The 22632-nt window shown below is 41.1% G+C and overlaps 1 protein-coding gene across 1 annotated transcript; it reads left to right on the top strand.

Annotated features, from left to right (window-relative positions):
• Nucleotides 1-16365: 16365 nt before the first annotated feature.
• On the top strand, nucleotides 16366-20168 carry LOC145076093 (uncharacterized). The gene is made up of 2 exons (XM_079022095.1): nucleotides 16366-19563; nucleotides 20136-20168. The coding sequence occupies exons 1-2, from the start codon at nucleotides 16366-16368 to the stop codon at nucleotides 20166-20168; spliced, it is 3231 nt and encodes a 1076-aa protein (XP_078878221.1).
• Nucleotides 20169-22632: the final 2464 nt, after the last annotated feature.

Here is a 22632-nt window from a genome sequence, read left to right as displayed (position 1 = left end):
CTGTCGGGATCAAGGACTCATGCTAGTAGTTCTCGTCGCCGATAGAATATCGTCGTCTCATCTTTTGGATATAACGTAGTTTATGTAAAACTTCAGTCTAATTTCCTGTCTGTATAAATCTTAGACCTGTTAGGTCTTCGTCTAATCTTAAGTCTGTCAAAATTTTCCATCTTGGTTGATGTAAGGCCTACTCCTAGGCTATTTTTCCCGAACTTGTTACATCTATAATTCCAATATTATTGACAGATATCTAATCTTATAGAAATTATTATCCAAATGCTATCTTCTTCATCTAGTCATGCTATTCTTTCTGTTGTTGGACTATGGTGATTTAGTCCATGAGACACATTCATTTATCATTAGTTCTTATCCATGTCGTCATCTTTTAAACGTATAGTTAAAGATGCCGCCACGTAGGAATCCAAGGAGGAACCCAAACAACGCAGCACCAATACCACCACCTCCACCACCACCTGTACCTCTTCAACCCCCAAATCCTTTTGATGCCACTATGTTCCAGGCAGCTTTCACAACAGCAGTTGCAGCTGCTGTGTCAGCAATCAACGCTCCTGCCCCTAGTGGATCAGGAACAGGTGCACTACCCTCGAACCACGGCGAAAGCCATGGACACCCTCGGGAATGCACTTACAAGGACTTCACTAATGCCAAACCCTGCAGCTTCAATGGAACTGGGGTGTTATGGTGTTGAGACAATGGATCGAGAAGATGGAATCTGTCTTCGACATCTGCGCATGCCAAGAAGGCAGCAAGGTCAAGTTCGCAGCTTATACCTTCTCTGACCGAGCACTAACATGGTGGAACAGCCATGTTAACTATCTAACTCTGGTGGTGGCGTATTCCATCAGCTGGGAAAAATTGAAAGAAATGCTCATGAAAGAATACTGTCCTCGAGGCGAAGTACAAAAACTCGAGCAGGAGTTCTGGGGTCTACAAATGGTTGGATCCGACATCACTACCTACACAAATAGGTTTTGTGATTTGGCAAACTTATGCCCCGACATGGTTGCTCTCCAGAGCAAAAAGATCGAGAGGTATATCTGGGGACTGTCGCCCCAGATCCAGTCAAGTGTGATTGCTTCCAGGCCTATTACTTTTGATAGAGCCTAGGAACTGGCACAATCTCTTATCGATCACCGGAAACCTCAGAACATAACAATCCCTACCCCGGTACCACAAAATTCCAACCCCGACCACGACAAGAAGGGGTGGAATAAGAGGAAAAGAGGGGCCTCACAAGGGTCCTCCAAGAAACAACAATTTGTGGCAATCAATGCTGCCACAGTTACTCCTGTTGCCCCTGCCAACCTCTTACCAGCAAGAGCATATGTTGGAACCCTCTCGAAGTGCACCAAGTGCAACTTCCATCACAACGGACCTTACAGGGAGACGCAGTGCTCTAACTGCAACAAGAAGGGACACACCGTCCGCTTCTGCAAAACTCCAACAGCTCAAGCTGCTCAAGTTCCTAACGCCGGTATGGGCCAAGCTTGCTACGGATGTGGCGAAATGGGCCATTACAAGAGGAACTACCCTAAAGCAGGTATGGCTGGAGGAGTGGGAAGAGTTATGGCTCTAGGCCACGAGGAAGCAGTAGCTGATCCAACGATTGTTACTGGTACGGTCCTCCTCGATAACTCTTATGCTTGCATACTTTTCGATAGTGGAGCCGAGAAAAGTTTTGTAAGTCACAAATTTGCACACCTGCTTAAACAAAACCATGTGCATTAGATAGTTCATTCACAGTAGAAATGGCTAACGGGAAAACAGAGAGTACAAACTGCATATACGTAGGTTGTACCTTAACTTTAGATAGCCATACTTTCAAGATAGATCTCATGCCAGTTACCATTAAATGTTTCGACGTTATCATCGGTATGGATTGGTTGAGCCTTCTTCGTGCTTCGAAAAAGCAGTTCGTCTTAACCTTCCTAACAACGAAACTTTAATTATCTACGGCGACAAACCTAGTACGAGCCTTCGCATCATTTCGTGCATTCAAGAACAAAAGTGTTTGCGGAAGGAGTACCATGCATTTCTCGCACACGAAGTCGATACCAGCCAAGAACAGAAAGACATCCAGAAAATCCCAGAATTACGCGACTTTCCCGACATATTCCCAGAAGAACTTCCTGGTTTACCACCACAACGCCAAGTCGAGTTCAGAATCGACTTAGTGCCAGGGGCTACCCCCGTAGCCAAATCTCCTTATCGTCTTGCACCGGCTGAAATGCAGGAACTTTCCAGTCAACTTAACGAACTTCTCAAGAAGGGATTCATTCGACCAAGCTTCTCACCATGGGGAGCACCGGTCTTGTTCGTCAAGAAGAAAGATGGATCGTTTCGCATGTGCATCGACTATAGAGAACTCAACAAACTTACCATTAAAAATCGTTATCCCTTGCCCCGCATTGACGATTTATTTGATCAACTTCAAGGAGCCAACTACTTCTCGAAGATAGATCTGCGATCCGGATACCACCAACTACGAGTGTTAGAGGAATATGTTCCCAAGACAGCCTTCCGAACTCGTTATGGGCACTACGAGTTTGTAGTGATGCCATTCGGATTAACTAACGCACCCGCAGTATTCATGGATCTGATGAATAGGGTGTGTTGTCCTTACTTGGATCAGTTCGTCATCATCTTCATTGATGACATACTCATCTACTCTCGAAGTAAGGAGGAGCATGGTCAACATCTCCGTAAAATCTTAGAAACATTGCGAACGGAGAAGCTCTACGCAAAGTTCTCGAAGTGCGAGTTTTGGATTCGGCGAGTCGAATTCTTGGGCCATGTGGTTAGCAAAGAAGGTATACACGTGGACCCTTCCAAAATTAAGGCCATCGAGAACTGGTCAGCACCAAAGACACCTACTGAAATTCGTCAATTTCTAGGTCTAGATGGCTACTATTGCAGGTTCATTCAGAACTTCTCCAGCATAGCTAAACCTCTTACAACTCTGACCCAGAAAGGCGTGGCCTTCGACTGGGAGGAGAAACAGGAAAGAGCGTTCCAAACGCTCAAGCGAGCCTTGTGCACCGCCCCGGTACTATCCCTTCCCGAAGGAATAGAAGACTTCATTGTCTATTGTGATGCATCCAATCAAGGACTCGGATGTGTTCTGATGCAGCGAGGTAAATTCATCGCCTATGCCTCGAGACAGCTGAAGACACATGAGGTTAACTACACAACCCACGATCTTGAAGTCTACAGCACATTTTCGACCAGAAAGAGCTCAACATGAGACAACGACGGTGGGTCGAGCTACTTAATGATTACGAATGCGAAATTCGTTATCATCCGGGTAAAGCCAATGTAGTAGCCGACGCCCTAAGTCGGAAAGAATATACTGGTCGTAGGGTCAAATCTTTGACTCTAACTATCCATTCACACTTGTCCACGCAAATAAAGGGGGCTCAGCTCGACGCTTTGAAACCTGAAAACGTGGCAGGTGAATCCCTTAGAGGGATGGATAAGAACTTGGGAGTCAAGGGTGGCGGAGCCTTATACCTCATGGATCGGATCTGGACACCGAAACACGGTGGCTTCAGAGACTTGGTCATGACGGAAGCTCACAACACTCGTTATTCCGTCCACCCGGGTTCAGATAAGATGTATCTGGATCTTAAAAAGCTATACTGGTGGCCTAACATGAAAGCAGATATTGCTACCTTCGTGAGTAAATGCCTTACTTGCGCAAAGGTCAAGGTCGAATACCAGAAACCCTCCGGTCTTCTACAACAACCGGAGATACCAGAATGGAAGTGGGAGCGGGTCACTATGGACTTCATAACCAAGTTGCCCAAGACGACGGGTGGACTTGATTCCATATGGGTCATCGTCGATAGACTGACCAAGTCTGCACACTTCCTACCGATCAAGGAAACAGACAAGATGGAGAAACTTACCAGAACTTACATTAGGGAGATTGTAAGACTACACGGTGTTCCTTTATGTATCATCTCAGACCGAGATAATAGATTCATTTCGAGGTTCTGGCAGTCATTACAAAGTTCCTAGGAACTAGGCTGGACATGAGTACAGCCTACCATCCACAGACCGACGGGCAAAGTGAGAGAACTATCCAAACCCTAGAAGATATGTTGCGTGCCTGTGTGATTGACTTTGGAAAAGCTTGGGATACTCATTTACCCCTTGTCGAATTCTCCTACAACAACAGTTATCACACGAGCATAAAGGCAGCTCCATTCGAGGCCCTCTACGGCCGGAAGTGCAGATCCCCTCTGTGCTGGGCTGAAGTGGGTGATACCCAGTTAGCTAAGGGACGAGTTCCCGAAAGCACTCTCATGGGTCCGGAGATCATTCGGGAAACGACGGAGAAGATCGTTCAAATTCGTGAACGATTAAAAGCCTCTAGAGACCGACAGAAAAGCTACGCCGACAAGCGTAGGAAACCATTGGAGTTCCAGGTGGGCGACCGAGTCCTACTGAAAGTCTCACCCTGGAAGGGCTTAATACGCTTTGGAAAGCGTGGGAAGCTCAATCCAAGATACATAGGGCCTTTCGAGATTCTCGCAAGAATCGGCCCTGTAGCTTACAAGCTCAATCTACCGAAAGAACTCAGTAACGTACATCCTACCTTCCACGTGTCAAACTTGAAAAAGTGCCTATCCGACGAGACTCTTGTTATTCCACTCGACGAGATCGAGATCAACGAGAGCGTCAACTTCGTGGAGGAACCAGTAGAGATCATGGACCGAGAGGTCAAGCAAACAAAGCAGAGCCGTATCCCGATAGTGAAGGTGCGCTGGAATGCAAAGCGTGGACCGGAATTCACTTGGGAACGAGAGGATCAGATGAAACTGAAATACCCTCATCTTTTCGCTTAATTATGTGTAATTTCTTACTTGCTTAAATTCTAATTTCGGGTCGAAATTCCTTCTAACGGGGGGATGATGTGACAACCCGAAATTTCCATTTGTACGAACAATATCTATTCAATAGAAGTCAGTCCAATTTCAGTGATTTTCAGACTTTTCCGAACAAGTTAGTGTACATTTCAAGTTTAGGAGATATCAGGAGAGTGGATGCTCCTGGGTTTGTGAAATTTGAACATTTCAAGTTTCATAATGTTACAGTCCAAGTTCGAGAATAAAAATATTTTCTGTCAAAATATTTCAGGACTATAAATAGTTTTCTTAATTAAATTAATTCATTATTCACAATTCCAGCTAGAGAAAAGTCATTTTCTCTCTGACAGATCTTCGGGTTTTTATCCCAGATTGTGAGTAACTCTTTCTAGTAGTGTTAGAATACATATTAGATGCTTAAAACATGATTTAGTTGGCTAAATCATGAGATCTAGGAGGTTACTCCCCAAGGTGTTCTTGGGCGGTAAACTCCCGAAACGAAGCCAAAACTGACATTGGTGCTAGGATAAGGCCTTAGAACATTAGGTATACATGTTAGGGACAAGAAAACACACACAAAACCACCCAAGATTGGGAGTTTACGGCCCAGAACTCTCTTAGGCCGTAAACTCCATTTCCTAGCCCTAAATGGTGATTTGAGGACTTAAGGACTTTAAGGCTTGCATCTAGGTTATTTTCCCAAGTAGCTTAAGGTCTTAAACACATCAAATGACACAAATGAAAGTGAGTTTACGGCCCAGAACTCTCCTAGGCCGTAAACTCCATGTAAATGATCACAAAGGGTGTTTTCATGACACCTAAGGCCCTAGACCTTTACAAGAAATTGTACCCACTAAATGGAAGGACCAAACCACACCAAAATCACTTAAACAAGTTAGTTTACGGCCAAGACATGGTTCTTGGGCCGTAAACTCCTAAAAAGGGCACTAAGTGGTGCCTAATGCCTTCATATGCTAGGAATAAAAGTCTAGAACATATCCCACAAGTGCAAGAGGCTTGAAAGCAACCAAGGAATCACCCCAAGGGAGTTTACGGCCGTAAACTCCAAGGGGAAATGTCCTTGAGGCCGTAAACTCCTATTTGGAGTACTTCTAGACCTTAAACCCTTCCAAGGACATAGCCACTAAGTTAGAATAATTCTAGGAAGCAATTGGGACTTCAAAACACACCAAACACACATGTTTGGGAGTTTACGGCCGTAAACTCAAGAGTTTACAACCGTAAACTCCATGTGTGATGGTTTATGGAGAGTAAACTCTCATATAGGGTCCTTTGGAAACCCTAAACTCAAGTACCCTGTCCCACAATAGCTTAGATGAAGTCCTTACGGCTTAAAACACTTATATAAAGTGTTATCTATGTCTAGGATGTCTTAAACATTATCAATTAGTCTTTGAGTCTAATTGAGTGCATATATGTGTGATTATATGTTCATTAGGATCGTAGTGTGTGCACAAGTCCTCGCTTGACACCTAGCAATCCGATACTGTTCAGTTCATTCCAATCACCAACTACAGGTGAGTTCATACCCCTTAATCAATGTTTTAAAGGAATTTAAATGCTTTAATGGGGGGGGGGAATACAAGTAGAAAACAATAAGTTATTAAATCAATTTTATGTATTTTATAACTGTGTTTTCACTCAGTAGATTTCACATATTTCAAAAGGAGTCACATGAAATGGTTTTCTATCTTAAAATACTTGGACAACAGACGTATTAGTTTTGAAATGTATAATGACTTCAAGTCACTTTAAATTATTGTTCAAAACTCCTAGATATCTTGCAAAACCAGTATATTTTACCTTTTTGAATCAAACTATACTTATACGTATATGTTCATTTATATGTTAGAGATTATAGTTTTCATCCTTCGTTCAGTTTCCCGCACCCTGGCGTTGCGAGGGTGCATAAACCTACTTGAACAACCACATACTTTCCAGTTAGCTATCATAGGGATAGTCAGAAGATATCAAACAAGAGTCAGTTCATTCATGAGTCTATACTAATGCCTTACATGATACATGAGTACACGTACTTAGGATTATATGATACATGAATATGTTTACATATACTTACCTGTTACATGAACACACTTACATGAATACCATACAGGGACACTTCTTCATAGGTGCATTATCCTGTATTTACTTACCTTGGATACTTGAACTTAGATCTAAGAGGATGATTTATTAGTATTTACTATGTAAAATGTCTTTCCTATCCCCGTTCAATGGGATGTTTCGGCGGGACTTACCATTCCGAATCTCACTGATTAGCACCAGTGGTCGATGACGTCTACGGATGTCTAAGGTAGTCACTTGATTAGTAGTCAGTAACGGGCCTAACTATCCCTCTGTCCACTGTTGCAACAATGGATGAGATGTGAATCTTCGGAGGATCATTAGGTTGACGATCTGCATCAAGAGATCGATACAGGGACTAACCCTCCTTCCATCCTGCTGCTGCTACAGAGGATGAGGGGACACTCTACGGATGTTCCATAGGGTCTATCTTTCGCTTCAGCGATGTCGTGTTTGTCCTGGTAATCCAAGACAATAACACTTACATGATTATATTTTCCCTGTTTACTTTATTTTGTGATTACTTTCACATAAACGAGGAGTTAGACTAAGTGCTCTAGTACTAGTCAATAGAAAGGAAAAATTATCATTTTACATACAAAACATTCGAGTCTCGGTAGAAGACTACACTTTATTCAAACAAAACATTCGAGTCTTGGTAGAAGACTACACTTCATTCATACAAAACATTCGAGTCTTGGTAGAAGACTACACTTCATTCATACAAAACATTCGAGTCTTGGTAGAAGACTACACTTCATTCATACAAAACATTCGAGTCTTGGTAGAAGACTACATTTCATACTTATAGAAATAAGGGTTTTTCTAGGGATTTCATACTTACCTCAACACTTTCACTTAAAGGTTTTCATGGCATTCATAGCAGATTTTCACAAACAAAGCTATGACACTTATATACTTATGAACTCACCGGCTTTAAAGCTGATACTCGCTTTCAAAATAACTTGTATTCTCAGGTCGCCAGTAGACAGGTACGGAGGACATGTTTTGAGAAGACGGAGCAGTCAAGTCTCGTCTTTTATTTTGATTGTATATTTTTGGTGTCTTATTACAATGAAAGAACACACATGTATAAAACTTTACTTATAATGCAATGGATGATGTTGTTGCTTGTTTATTATATTACACTATTGTGATATTGTACATGACGTCCTCCACCCCTGAACGTTTCCGCCGTTCATGGTTTTGGGGTGTGACATACAATGAGACAGTTCATTCACGAGTCAATACTTGCTAGATAGAGAGAGAACACGTCACAGCTAGCACACACAATACATTACTATACTATCACATAGATATGTTAACATGATTACATTTACATGAGTACGTTTACATAATTACATTTACATGAGTACATTTACATAGATACATTTACATGAGTACATTTACATGAGTACAGTTACATGAGTATGTTTACATAGATAACATATGATGAATTAATAGTACATTTTATATGTATAGATTCTGTTATATAATCCTCACTCTTACACTTTGTGATACAATCACATAATCGGGGAAACAGATTGGATTTAACATCATAGTACCAAAGGATACTTTGCGGGATTAACCATTCCTAGAATCTCTGTTAGCTACAGAGGTTAAAGCACATCCACTGATATCAACGGTTGATACCATTACAGGTATACTTTAAGAGACTAACTATTCCTACACCTAGCTGTTAGCAACAGAGGTAAATGTACATCTACGGAAGTCTTCAGTTAATGATGTTAGTTACCCTAGTACCAAAGGGTAATACTTAGGTTATTAATATTATTACCTTTATCTTGTGACCCATTCACATAAGCGATGAGGTGAATTATATTTGAGTATCTTAGTACCAAAGGATACAATTTCTTATAATAATAATAATAATAATAATAATAATAATAATAATAATAATAATAATAATAATAATAATAGCGCAATTAAGTCTTAGTAGAAGACTACATTTAGAACAGTTAAGTCTTGGTAGAAGACTCCATTTTAATATAGTAGGAATCTAGGGATTTCTAGGGTTTTTCAAACGTTTACAGTTGTTTTACAAACATGTTCATACTTACACGAACTTTCTTTCAAAACATTTTCAAGTCTTCTTTCCATGTCAAACAAATACTTACATACAAATTAAGACATATTAATACTTATGATCTCACCAGCTTTAAAGTTGATACTCTCTTTCAAAATAACTTGTATCCTTAGGTCAACAGTAGACGGGTACTGATGCAAGGTTTAGAGAAGATGGAGCTCGTTCAAGACTCATCTTTCATTTTGTTTATACTTTAGTGTCTATTATAATTTGACAGAACACTTGTATTAAAATTATATTATTAATGCAATGGATGATGTTGTTGCTTGTTTACTACTTTTCATTGTTGTGATACTGTACATGACGTCCTCCTCCCCAGAACGATTCTGCCGTTCTTGGTTTTGGGGTGTGACATAAACGTGGAAGACAAAATGGATGTTGCTAAGCTCTTGAGGTAGTCGGAGTTTGTAGGCTACGGGACCGATCTTAGCAAGGATCTCGAAAGGTCCTACGTACCTCGGGTTAAGTTTTCGCGCTTTCCAAAGCGTATCATACCTTTCCAGGGTGAGACTTTCCACAGGACACGATCTCCAACCTGGAATTCCAAGGGTTCATTTGTGACATATCAGCAGCCATAGTAGTAGTAACGGCTGCTTGGAACATGGCGGGATCAAATGGAGAGGGAGGTGGTGGAGGAGGATTGTTGTTCTTTGAGCTGGGTCTTTTCTTTGGAGGCATCTTGATCTAAAATGATCAGGAAAGAGAGGATGGTAAGTCCTCTTAATTGAATCAACATATATCTCATTATGACAGATAAAGTGTTCTACTATGTGATAATATAGAAAAGCTACCAAAGCAAGGGAATTTATCACTAAAGGAAATGAGTAGCAACACTTGAACGAGGATTTCTATAGCGAAGTTGATTCTAGAAAATACTCCCATAGTATTTTATGTTTCGCTGCGACGATGACTCATTGTTTGGATATTAGGTAAGTTTTAGGCCTGCTGCACACCACAGTTACTCCTAAGCACATGTTGGTCGTGTCTCAAATGAATATAGTTGATCAGACTATATTGAACCTAGACACGACTACATAACTGCCCAGGTTTAACCACAATGCACAACACCCAATTACTTATGTTTTCTTCTACTCAGGATTATGGTTTCTGGCGTTAGTATTCTTGTATACTTGGAGTAAAAATACTTATATTTTTAAAGTGTACTTTTAGTTCAGAGCGCTTCGGCCCCTTAATGTTTATAGTTATATACCATGTAAGGTTCAGTATACTTAGTTCACTATAAACAAGGGCTCTGATACCAATCTGTCACACCCCGAAACCGATGGCGGAAACATTCCGAGGCGGAGGACATCATGTAAAGTATCACAACCAATGTACATAGCAAGCATAGTAAACACAACCATTACATTACATAGGATTATAAAATTTGTTTAAAAGCAAAGTAATACATGTTATATATATATATATATATATATATATATATATATATATATATATATCAGTATAACAAAAGTAAAGACGTGACATCTATACGCTCTGTCTTCTCCAAAAGAACGCGGGATACCTGTCTAACGGGAACCTGAGAATACAAGCAGTTTTGAAAATATCAGCATAAAGCTGGTGAGTTCATAAGCAGTTTGTTTCTGGTAAAAGAACAAGTTTCCTTTGGTTTTCTGAAAAAGTTGATATCCAAGAAAATCCCATATTTTCTTATAAGAGAAGTTTAGCTATCCATTTGTTAAACAGCCTAGTTAAGAAAGGTTAAGTTATTCCAGGAAAAACCCTTATTTTCCTTAAAAGTTGGTGATTGGTTATCGATTCGGAATGTAGTGTACAAGTATCTACCATACTTGTAGTGTTTAAGTGAAGTATCCTGAAAGCCTGGTTATCCTTGAAAAGTACATTAGTTTTAACACGTATATCAAACTAATAAGTAGGTAGTAAACTAATTCCTAAGGGTGTTAGTTCACTAGGTTCATTATTACTAAAAAGTAAATCTCCATTATTCAAGTTTGCGAGTTCTATAACCATATGATAGACTCTATGGCAATAAGAAGTCCATTATCATTTTATGACTTTTGTCACCCGTAGACCTGTCGGTCCCACTGTAGCTAGCAGTAAGGTGTGGGGTAGTCAGCCCAATATAGTTCTATAGACTCAAGTCACGCTCTTCGTCCAGGAGATTCTGGTTACAGGGGCAGTCCTCCACTCGCGTATCTCTGTGGAGTGTTACAAAGGACGTGTCTCCAATCTTAAGAACTACTAATTTAGTAAGATAATACACTCCGAGGTGCGAAAACACTTTATCTCAAGTGTTAGGACTGATCCGGGTTGCATCTAAGGGACGTGTAGGGCCTAGATAGGGAACTCTTCAAGAGTAAATTCTTAGGGGAGATTACGGCCCAATGACCATATCCCCATGATTTTACGGTCGTAAACTCATGGGTGGTGTGTTCTTGGATGCTTAAAGGTCTTACAACACTTGGAAAATTAAGCTATGCTCAATTCTAGGGCATAGGAATTGAGTAACTCATCAAATGGACCATTTATGGGAGTTTACGGCTGTAAACATAGAGTTTACGGCTGTAAACTCTTACTTGTTCCTTCCTTGCATGATTTGGGGTCTCTAATAGAAGAATACAAAGTTCTATGCATTTATCCAAGCCATAAGGGGAAGTTAGGGCACCATTTGACCTCCTTAAGGGAGTTTACAGCCAAAGATCCATTCCCTTGGGGGGGGGGGGTTTACGGCCATAATCCCTTTATGCTCATGTTTTCTTTGATTTTTAAGGTCCCTAATTCGATGGTGGTTGGTTCTAGACATTATCTCAAGCCATAGGAGGTGTTTAAGGGGCAATTTAACACCTTAAATGGTGTTTACGGCTTATGAATGAGTGTTTACGGTCCAAGAATGTTCTTAGGCCGTAAACACAGATTTGCATGCTAAACAAGCTAAACACCCTAGTCCATGCCGAGAACTGTCATGCTCCAACTGTGGCAAAAAGGGTCACACTGCGAAAAATTGCAAGGCACCAACCCAATCAACAAATCAATCTTCCAGAGCGGGTGTCGGTTAGGCCTGCTACGGATGTGGTGAAGTTGGGCATTTTAAGAGGAACTGCCCCAAGACGGCAACAACTGTTAACACTGGGAGAGTCCTAGCTTTGGGACGATAGGAGGCAGTCGCCGATCCCACTGTTGTCTCGGGTATGTTCCTTCTCGACAACTGTTATTCTAGTATCCTTTTCGATTCTGGTGCTGAACATAGTTTTGTTAGCCATTCATTCAAACGCCTTCTTAAACATAGTCCCCAACCATTAACCGAAACATTTACCGTCTAGATGGCTAAGGGATAGAAAGAAAGCGCTAACGATATATTCATAGGTTGTACCCTTACCCTAAACGACCATTCTTTTCCCATCGATCTTATGTCAGTCTCCATAAAGAGCTTTGATGTTATCATTGGCATGGATTGGTTGAGTCCCAATCATGCTGATATCCTTTGTTACGAAAAAGCCATCCGTCTCAATCTCCCCTCTAGCCAGACTCTCATGATCTATGGCGATAAGCTTAGCTCCAATCTTCGCATTATTTCCTGCATCAAAGCTCAAAAGCTTATGCGAAAGGAATGCCATGCATTCCTAGCCCATGTGATCAACGAGAAACAGGAACTTAAAGACCTCGAGAGCATTCCCAAAGTCTGTAACTTTCCCGATGTCTTTCCCGAAGATCTCCCGGGAATTCCTCCTGAACGTCAAGTTGAGTTTCGCATTGACCTAATTCCTAGAGCTACCCCCGTAGCCAAGTCTCCATATCGCTTAGCTCCAGCAGAAATGCAGGAGTTATCCAACCAGCTCAATGAGCTGCTCGATAAAGGGTTCATCAGACCGAGTTCCTCACCCTGGGGAGCTCCGGTATTGTTTGTGAAGAAGAAAGAATGATCTTTCCGAATGTGTATAAACTACCGCGAGTTGAAGAAATTGACCGTCAAGAACCGATATCCTCTTCCTCGAATAGAAGACCTCTTCGATCAACTTCAGGGAGCCAGCTACTTTTCGAAGATAGACCTTAGGTCAGGGTACCATCAGCTACGAGTTCATGAGAACGATGTTTCCAAGACATTATTCAGGACTCGATATGGTCACTACGAGTTCGTAGTGATGCCCTTCGGTCTAACCAACGCACCGGCAGTGTTCATGGACCTGATGAACTAGGTGTGTCGTCCCTTTTTAGACAAGTTCGTCATCGTTTTCATTGATGACATACTTGTCTATTCCCGAAGAGAAGAAGATCACAAACAACACTTGAGGGTAGTGTTGGAAACACTGAGAACGAAGAAGCTATACGCGAAATTCTCCAAGTGCGAATTCTGGATTTGGAAGGCAGTCTTCGTTGGTCACGTGGTAACTGAGAGGGTATACACGTGGACCCTTCCAAGATCAAAGCGATAGAGAATTGGTCGGCACCGAAGACACCCACAGAAATCCGTCAATTCTTGGGTCTCACCGGCTATTATCGAAGATTCATCCAGAATTTCTCTAGAGTCGCCAAACCCCTAACCACTCTGACACAGAAAGGTGTACCCTTTTGTTGGAGTGAAAAGCAAGAAACTGCGTTCCGAACATTGAAGCAGGCCTTGTGCAGCGCACCTATCCTGTCCGTGCCCGAAGGGACAGAGGACTTCGTTGTTTATTGCGATGCGTCCAATCAGGGTTTAGGCTGTGTGAAGGGGAAAAGTTATTGCTTATGCCTCGAGACAGCTGAAGGCACACGAGGCCAACTATACAACTCACAACTTGGAGTTAGGAGCAGTAGTCTTTGCATTGAAAATTTGGAGACATAATCTCTATGGAACCAAGTGCACGATCTTCACTGACCATAAGAGCCTACAGCACATCTTCGATCAGAAAGACTTAAACATGAGGCAACGACGATGAGTAGAGCTGCTCAGTGACTATGAGTGTGAAATCCGCTACCATCCCGGCAAGGCCAATGTGGTGGCAGATGCCCTTAGCCGAAAGGAAAGTTCAAGCCGCAAGGTGAAGACACAGACGATGACTATCCATTCCCACTTATCCATACAAATCTGAGAAGTCCAGTTAGAAGCCCTCAAACCAGACAATGTGTCGAACGAAGCCTTGAGAGGAATGGATAAGAATCTTGAGATCAGAGGTAATAGAGTCTATTGTTTCATGAATCGGATCTGGACCCCAAAGTTCGGAGGATTCAGGGAGGTTGTCATGAGTGAAGCACACAAGACCAAATACTCTGTTCACCCGGGTTCAGATAAGATGTACTTGGATCTCAAGAGACAATACTGGTGGCCAAACATGAAAGCCGAAATCGCTACATTCGTGGGCAAGTGCCTGATTTGCGCCAAGGTGAAGGTCAAGTATCAGAAACCCTCGGGTCTGCTCCAACAGCCCGAGATACCCGAATGGAAATGGGAGATGATTACCATGGATTTCATCACCAAGTTACCCAAATGTCCGAGTGGGTACGATACCATTTGGGTAATTGTCGATCGTTTGACAAAATCCGCTCACTTCATCCCGATTAAAGAGTCGTTCAAGATGGAAAGACTCACACGAATTTACATCCAAGAGGTAGTCCGACTGTATGGTGTGCCTGTGTCCATTATCTCCGATCGAGATAGCAGGTTTACCTCTAGACTAAACTCATGAGCACGACTTATCATCCTCAGACAGATCAGTAGAGTGAGAGAACTATCCAAACCCTGGAAGACATGCTTAGCGCATGTGTCATCGATTTCGAAAAGTCGTGGGACACACATTTGCCTTTGATCGAGTTCTCGTATAACAACAGTTACCACACCAGTATCAAGGCTGCCCCGTTCGAAGCCCTCTACGGTCAAAAGTGCAGATCCCCTCTGTGTTGGGCCGAGGTAGGGGACACGCAGCTAGCCCAAGGGTCGAGTCCCCGACAGTGCTCTCACTGGTCCTGAAATCATCCGCGAAACCACCGAGAAAATCATCCAAATACGAGATCAACTGAAAGCTTCATGAGACAAACAGAAGAGTTACGCCGATAAACAACAGAAACCTTTGGAATTCCATGTTGGAGACCGTGTCCTGTTGAAGGTCTCGCCCTGAAAGGGCATGATACGCTTTGGAAAGCGCGGAAAACTTAACCCGAGGTACATAGGACCTTTCGAGATCCTCGCTAGGATCGGTCCCGTAACCTATAAACTCCGACTACATCAAGAACTTAGCAACATCCATCCTGTCTTCCACGTCTCGAATCTTAAGAAGTGCCTATCTGATGAAACCCTCGTAATCCCTCTTGATGAGATCGAAATCAACGAAAACCTAAACTTCGTGGAAGAACCAATCGAAATCATGGATCGAGAGATCAAATGTACGAAACAAAGTCGCATCCCGATAGTGAAGGTTCGCTGGAACGCCAAGCGGGGACCCGAGTTCACTTGGGAGCGCGAAGACTCGATAAAGCAGAAATATCCGCATCTCTTTCCAATACCATGATTTGTATCTTAATTTTAAATTTCGGGACGAAATTCTTTCTAACGGGGGGATAATGATCCATGCATGGATCATGAAAGCCCAAAATGTGATGGATTAGTGATTACTAGTGGGCTAGAAGGTGGTTTGGGCTCAATGGTTGGGTTGTGCATGGTAACCCACAAATTGAATTAGGGTTGCATGAAGACTAGGGCAACATTTTTAAGGCTTCATAAGTGCTAAAAACGTTACTATTTGCTTCATAAAGCCTCCTAGCCGTTTTTGACACTCTTTGGTGGATTAGGGTTACACTTTAATGCTTATGATGACTCCTTAATGCTTCTTATGGCTCCTTAATGAAGCATAGCCGTTTTTTTTTCATTCACAAGTCTCATGGACGTTTTTTTTGTGTTCTTTCAAGAGTTACCTTAATTTCTATTTACTAGTTTTAATGAATAATTGGTTGGTTGGCTTGTAACCACCAAATTTGTAATAAAGGCTTCATATAAAGCCAAATTATGCATGGAAAAAGTAATAGACGAATTTTTAATCAAAGAACCCTTTTGTTCACTTTGAATTATTGTTATAATTCACAAATTATCTTGTTAGGACGTGTTCTTGACTTGATACGAACTCAATCCAATAGGTCTTGGATTGTTTTCACCGGTATACAACTTAATAGGTCTTGAGTTGTTACTAATCTATCCATTTCTTTCCATTCATATATCATTTGTGGTTACTATTCTCTTTTAATTTACCTAAACACTACCCTACTCACCAAATCAAGCCCATACACGCATCATAAGTGGTATCAGAGCGCATAATGGATTTTGATGATCCGGAGTTCCTACAAAATCTTCGTGAAGCATTAAGAAACATCCAAGAAGGTGGAAATCGAAGGCAACCCCGCCGTGGTGAACATAGGGTTGTGGAAGAATTCAAGGTGTCTGAATTGCCTGAATTTGTTGGTGGAACTGATCCTGAACGCTACTTGGAGTGGGAAAGGAAGATTGAAAGAATGTTCGAGTTCAAAGAAGTGGATGATGAAAAAAGCTGCAAGTATGCCATTCTCAAGCTAAGTGGTGGTGCTTCATTGTGGTTTGAAGGGCTTAAGGCCAAGAGAACCCGTGAAGGCAAAGAAAAAATTTGTTCTTGGCTTTCTCTAAAACGAAAGCTAAGAAAGAGATATGTTCCTTCTACTCATAGAATTGCCACTTACAAGAAGATTGCTGATTTGAGGCAAGGAAAAATGAGTGTTGGAGAATACATTGATGAATTTGAGAAGTTGTCCTTGATGGGGGATATTGAAGAAATTGAAGAACAAAAAATGACTCGTTTTCTAAAAGGGTTGAACTACAACATTGCCAATGTTGTGGAGTTATATCCTTATGCTGATTTTGGAACTCTTTGTGGTTTGTGTTTGAAGTTGGAGGGGCAGGCCAAAGCACGTTATGGTGGGAGTTCAAGTTCAAGTCTCGAAAGTCCCAAGTCAAAGTCGTGGTCCAAGCCCGAGTCTAGCAATAGACAAAATTCTGTTTCTACTCCTTCTGGTTCTAGTAGTGTTCCCGTTGCTCCTAAACTTACTAGTGGTACCAAAGAAACTAGTTTGGCGAAAATTAGATGTTTCAAGTGTCAAGGTTTTGGTCATTACCAAAATGCTTGTCCAAACAAAAGGGTGGTGACTTTAAGGGAGGCCATTGAATGTCGTGAAGAGTTGGAGGAAGAAGAGAGGTTGGCGGGTATTTTTTATGATACACAACAAGAAGAGGAAGAAGAGGAGGAGGTAGAGTATGAAGCACCGGTGTATGATACAGTTTTGGTGCTTAGAACCCTTAAAACTCAAGGGGTTCAAACCGTGGCTGATATGGATCAACGAGACCAATTGTTTCACACCAAATGTTTGGTTAGAAACAAGTGGTGTAGTTTGATTATTGATGGTGGAAGTTGTACTAATGTTGCTTCTAATGAAATGGTGATCAAATTGGGTTTGTCTACTACAAACCACCCAAAACCATATGTTCTTCATTGGTTGGATGATGGAAGCAAAATAAAGGTGACAAAACAGGTTAGAGTTGGTCTAACTATGGGGTCTTATGAAGATGAAGTGTTGTGTGATGTTATTCCTATGGATGCATGTCATATTTTGTTGGGGCGTCCTTGGCAATTTGATAGGGACGTGTTACATAGAGGGAGGAGCAATGAATATGAGTTGAAACACAATAATAAAAAAATTGTGTTAAAACCCATGTCCCCAACGGCCATAAGGTCCATGAATTCTAAACAAGTAAAAAAACCTAATCTTTCTATGTTTGCTAGTGAAAGGGAGGTGGAGCAAGTTCTTGACAAAGGTGATGTTATCTACATGCTTGTGGCCAAAGAGCATGCAAAGGTGGAGAAGATGGTGCATGGAGAAAACGCTATTGCTGATTTGCTTTTGGAGTTTCAAGATGTGTTTCCAAGCGAATTACCACCGGGTTTGCCTCCAATCCGTGGTATCGAACACCAAATTGACCTTATTCCGGGTGCTCCTTTGCCCAATAAAGCCGCCTATAGATGTAATCCGGAGGTGACAAAAGAGCTGCAAAAACAAATTGATGAACTCATGAAAATGGGTTATGTTTGTGAAAGCCTAAGTCCTTGTGCTGTTCCAGTTTTGTTGGTTCCAAAAAAAGATGGTTCTTGGAGGATGTGTGTTGATAGTAGGGCCGTTAATAACATCACCATAAAATACCGATTTCCTATTCCTAGAATTGATGATTTGTTGGACGAGTTGCATGGTTCTATTGTGTTCTCAAAAATTGATTTGAGAAGTGGTTACCATCAAATTCGTATGCGTGAAGGGGATGAATGGAAAACAGCCTTTAAAACTAAACATGGCTTGTATGAATGGACCGTGATGCCTTTCGGTCTAACTAATGCACCTAGCACTTTCATGCGACTAATGAATGAAGTGCTAAAATCTTTTTTGGGCAGGTTTGTGGTTGTGTACCTTGATGATATCTTGGTATATAGCAAGAGCTTGGAGGATCATTTGGTGCACTTAAAACAGGTTTTCGAGACGCTTAGAGCTCAAAAACTCTATGGGAAGCAAGAAAAATGTTCGTTTTTGGTGGAAGAAGTGGCATTTTTGGGTTTTGTGGTGTCAAGAAATGGCGTGTCCGTGGACCCATCCAAGACTGAAGCAATCAAGTCATGGCCTATTCCTACTAATATTTCTGAAGTTAGATCATTTCATGGTCTTGCTTCTTTCTATAGAAGATTTGTTCGTGATTTTAGCACCATTGCAAGTCCCATAACAGGTTGTTTGAAGAAAGGAGTCTTTGCATGGGGAGAAGAAGCTCAAAAGGCATTTGAGAAACTCAAGGCATTGTTGTGTGATGCTCCTATTTTGGCTCTTCCTGATTTTTCTCAACCATTTGAAGTGGAGTGTGATGCAAGTGGAGTTGGTATTGGGGCTGTTTTGATCCAATCCAAACGTCCTATTGCTTATTTTTCTGAAAAGTTGGGTGGTGCTCGTTTGAATTATTGCACTTATGATAAGGAGTTTTATGCTATTGTCCGTGCTTTAGATCATTGGAGTCATTATTTGCGTGCAAATCATTTTATTTTGCATTCTGATCATGAATCCTTAAAGTACATCAATGGGCAACAAAAGTTGAGCACAAGACATGCAAAGTGGGTGGAGTTCTTGCAATCCTTTCATTTCTCATGCAAATACAAGGATGGTAGAAGCAATGTGGTGGCTGATGCACTCTCGAGGCGTTACTCGTTGTTGGTGACTTTGGATGTTCGTTTCTTGGGATTTGAAACTCTAAAGGACCATTATCAATCTGATATGGACTTTGGAGATATGTTTTTGAAATGTGCAGGTGGTCCTAATGGTGAATTTGTGATTCAAGATGGCTTTCTATTCAAAGGCAATCGCCTTTGTGTCCCAAAACATGCAATACGGGAGTTGTTGATTCGTGAAGCTCATGGCGGTGGTTTGGCTGGTCATTTTGGCATTACCAAAACTTTGCAGGTGCTTAAAGAACATTTCTTTTGGCCGAAGATGTTGGGGGATGTAACCAACATAGTGGGCAAGTGTGTTACATGTCATATGGCAAAAACAATTTTCAAGCATGGTGTTTACACTCCTTTGCCGGTTTCCTATTCGTCCTTGGGAAGATGTGTCCATGGATTTCATTATGGCTTTGCCTAGAACTCAAAGGGGGAAGGATTCCATTATGGTGGTGGTGGATAGGTTTTCAAAAATGGCTCACTTTGTGCCATGTCATAAAACAAATGATGCCTCTAACGTGGCTGATTTGTACTTTAAAGAGGTGGTTCGTTTGCATGGTATTCCTAAAACAATTGTTTCTGATAGGGATTCCAAGTTTCTAAGTTACTTTTGGAACACTTTGTGGAGGAAAGTCGGTACTAAGTTACTTTTTAGTACATCCCATCATCCACAAACGGATGGGCAAACGGAGGTGACTAATAGAACTTTGGGTGCTTTGTTGAGAGGGTTGGTTAGCAAAACTCAAAAAGATTGGGACATCAAACTTGCACATGCTGAATTTGCCTATAATCGTTCTCCTACTTATGCTACAGGTCACTCTCCTTTTGAGGTGGTGTATGGTGTGAATCCTTACATGCCTTTGGATTTGATTCCATTGCCAAAGGATGAATTGGTTCACAAGGATGCTAATGACAAGTTGAAGGCTATGATCAAACTACACCAACAAGTTCATGAGAAGATTGAAGCCGTGAATGAGTTGTACAAACAGAAGTCCAACAAGCATAGGAAACCACGTGTCTTTCAAGATGGTGACTTGGTGTGGGTGTATATGAGGAAAGAACGTTTTCCTAACAAAAGGAAAAACAAGTTGATGCCAAGAGCTGAAGGTCCTTACAGAGTGGTGTCACGTGTCAATGATAATGCTTATAAGGTAGATTTGGGAGGAGACCATGGAGTGCATGCTACCTTTAATGTGGGAGATCTTTCACCTTATCTTGATGATGATGGACTTGATGAATTGAGGTCAATTCCTTTCAAAGGGGGAGGGGATGATCCATGCATGGATCATGAAAGCCCAAAATGTGATGGATTAGTGATTACTAGTGGGCTAGAAGGTGGTTTGGGCTCAATGGTTGGGTTGTGCATGGTAACCCACAAATTGAATTAGGGTTGCATGAAGACTAGGGCAACATTTTTAAGGCTTCATAAGTGCTAAAAACGTTACTATTTGCTTCATAAAGCCTCCTAGCCGTTTTTGACACTCTTTGGTGGATTAGGGTTACACTTTAATGCTTATGATGACTCCTTAATGCTTCTTATGGCTCCTTAATGAAGCATAGCCGTTTTTTTTTTCATTCACAAGTCTCATGGACGTTTTTTTTTGTTCTTTCAAGAGTTACCTTAATTTCTATTTACTAGTTTTAATGAATAATTGGTTGGTTGGCTTGTAACCACCAAATTTGTAATAAAGGCTTCATATAAAGCCAAATTATGCATGGAAAAAGTAATAGACGAATTTTTAATCAAAGAACCCTTTTGTTCACTTTGAATTATTGTTATAATTCACAAATTATCTTGTTAGGACGTGTTCTTGACTTGATACGAACTCAATCCAATAGGTCTTGGATTGTTTTCACCGGTATACAACTTAATAGGTCTTGAGTTGTTACTAATCTATCCATTTCTTTCCATTCATATATCATTTGTGGTTACTATTCTCTTTTAATTTACCTAAACACTACCCTACTCACCAAATCAAGCCCATACACGCATCAGATAATGTGACAACCCGAAGTTTATTCTGTCATTGTAACCCGTTTCCGTCAATAAAACTCGTCTTTATCGAATTGTTTCGTTTATGTTTTTGGATTAAGTCATTTAAATTGGGACTATTATTATAACTTCATGAGTGTCCAAACACATTAGAAACGCGTGAAAACACCCCCAATTCTTATTTGGGAAAAACTTTTAGTTACGACCACGTTGGGTTACAAACAACTAAATCGGGTACGAACATAAGCCTCGTTTAACGTCAGTATCGGGTAGATTTCCACCGGGCCTCAAACTCAAACCATATATAAAGTTGAGTGGGCTTCATTTGAAGCTTTTTCACTCTCTCTCTCTACAAATCCAAATCTTGATCTAAAACACCCCATTTCAAGCTCCAATTTGGTAAGTGATCCATCCTAGCTCATAGATTAACATGTTTAGCTTTCAAATTCGTGTCAAAATCATCCAAAAGGACCAAAGACTTGTGTTTACGGCCCAGGAACAGTCCCAAGCCACAAACACACATAAATGGGGTTTTGGAGCCCCCAAACCTTTCCAAAACACTCCTGGAGCTTAGATATGACTTAGGGGCTTACAAGATTGGACTTAGAACACCAAAACCTTAACATTTGAGGGGTAAGCATGAGTTTACGGCCCAAGAACATGCTTCGACCATAAACACCCTTTCTTAGGCCGAAAACACCTTTTAAGGTGTTAAGATGCCCCTTAAACACCTCCTAAGCCTTGGAATAATGTTTAGAACCATCCACCTTTGTGTCACACCCCAAAACCAGAACGGCAGAAACGTTCTGGGGTGGATGACGTCATTTCAAGTATCACAACACATGCATTATAGTAATCAAAGTACGACAAAACATTGCATTAATAGTAATAGTTTTACATGGTTTACTTTACAATACATAAAGGTAATACAGTTAAATCTAATAAGTACATCATCGTACTAAGCTATCTTCATCAACAGCTCCAGGGATGTACCTGTCTAATGCTGACCTGAGAATACAAGTTATTTGAAAAGCGAGTATCAGCATTTATTACAAATGCTGGTGAGTTCATAAGTATTTAGTGGCATTTTATCCAAATAACTTTAATAAAAGTGGTAGTTTCAGTGTGTCTAATACATTAGTGTCTTTTCCGGAAAATCCTATATTTTCTTTAATAAAAGCAGTCTTCTACCAAGACCGGGCGAAGTTATGTGGTAAAAAGTAGTTTTCCCTTAATCGCTATCATTATCAAAATGCAGAATTTGGTTATTAAAGAAAGCAAGAGGAATTAGGGAAAATAACATATGCCTCAGCAGTG

The sequence above is a fragment of the Lactuca serriola genome, chromosome 9 (assembly GCF_051521515.1).
Source record: "Lactuca serriola cultivar US96UC23 chromosome 9, Lser_US96UC23_V15, whole genome shotgun sequence".
Classification (NCBI taxonomy): domain Eukaryota; kingdom Viridiplantae; phylum Streptophyta; class Magnoliopsida; order Asterales; family Asteraceae; genus Lactuca; species Lactuca serriola.
Note: the sequence above shows the minus strand (reverse complement) of the source record. Positions and strands in the feature narration are given on the sequence as shown.

Bases quoted from the DNA above. Each gene is read 5' to 3' on its own strand.
- LOC145076093 (XM_079022095.1), top strand. From the start codon at position 16,366: ATGGATTTTGATGATCCGGAGTTCCTACAAAATCTTCGTGAAGCATTA. The intron at 19,564-20,135 runs GTGCTTAAAGAA...CTTATGCTACAG, and splicing joins GCATTACCAAAACTTTGCAG to GTCACTCTCCTTTTGAGGTG.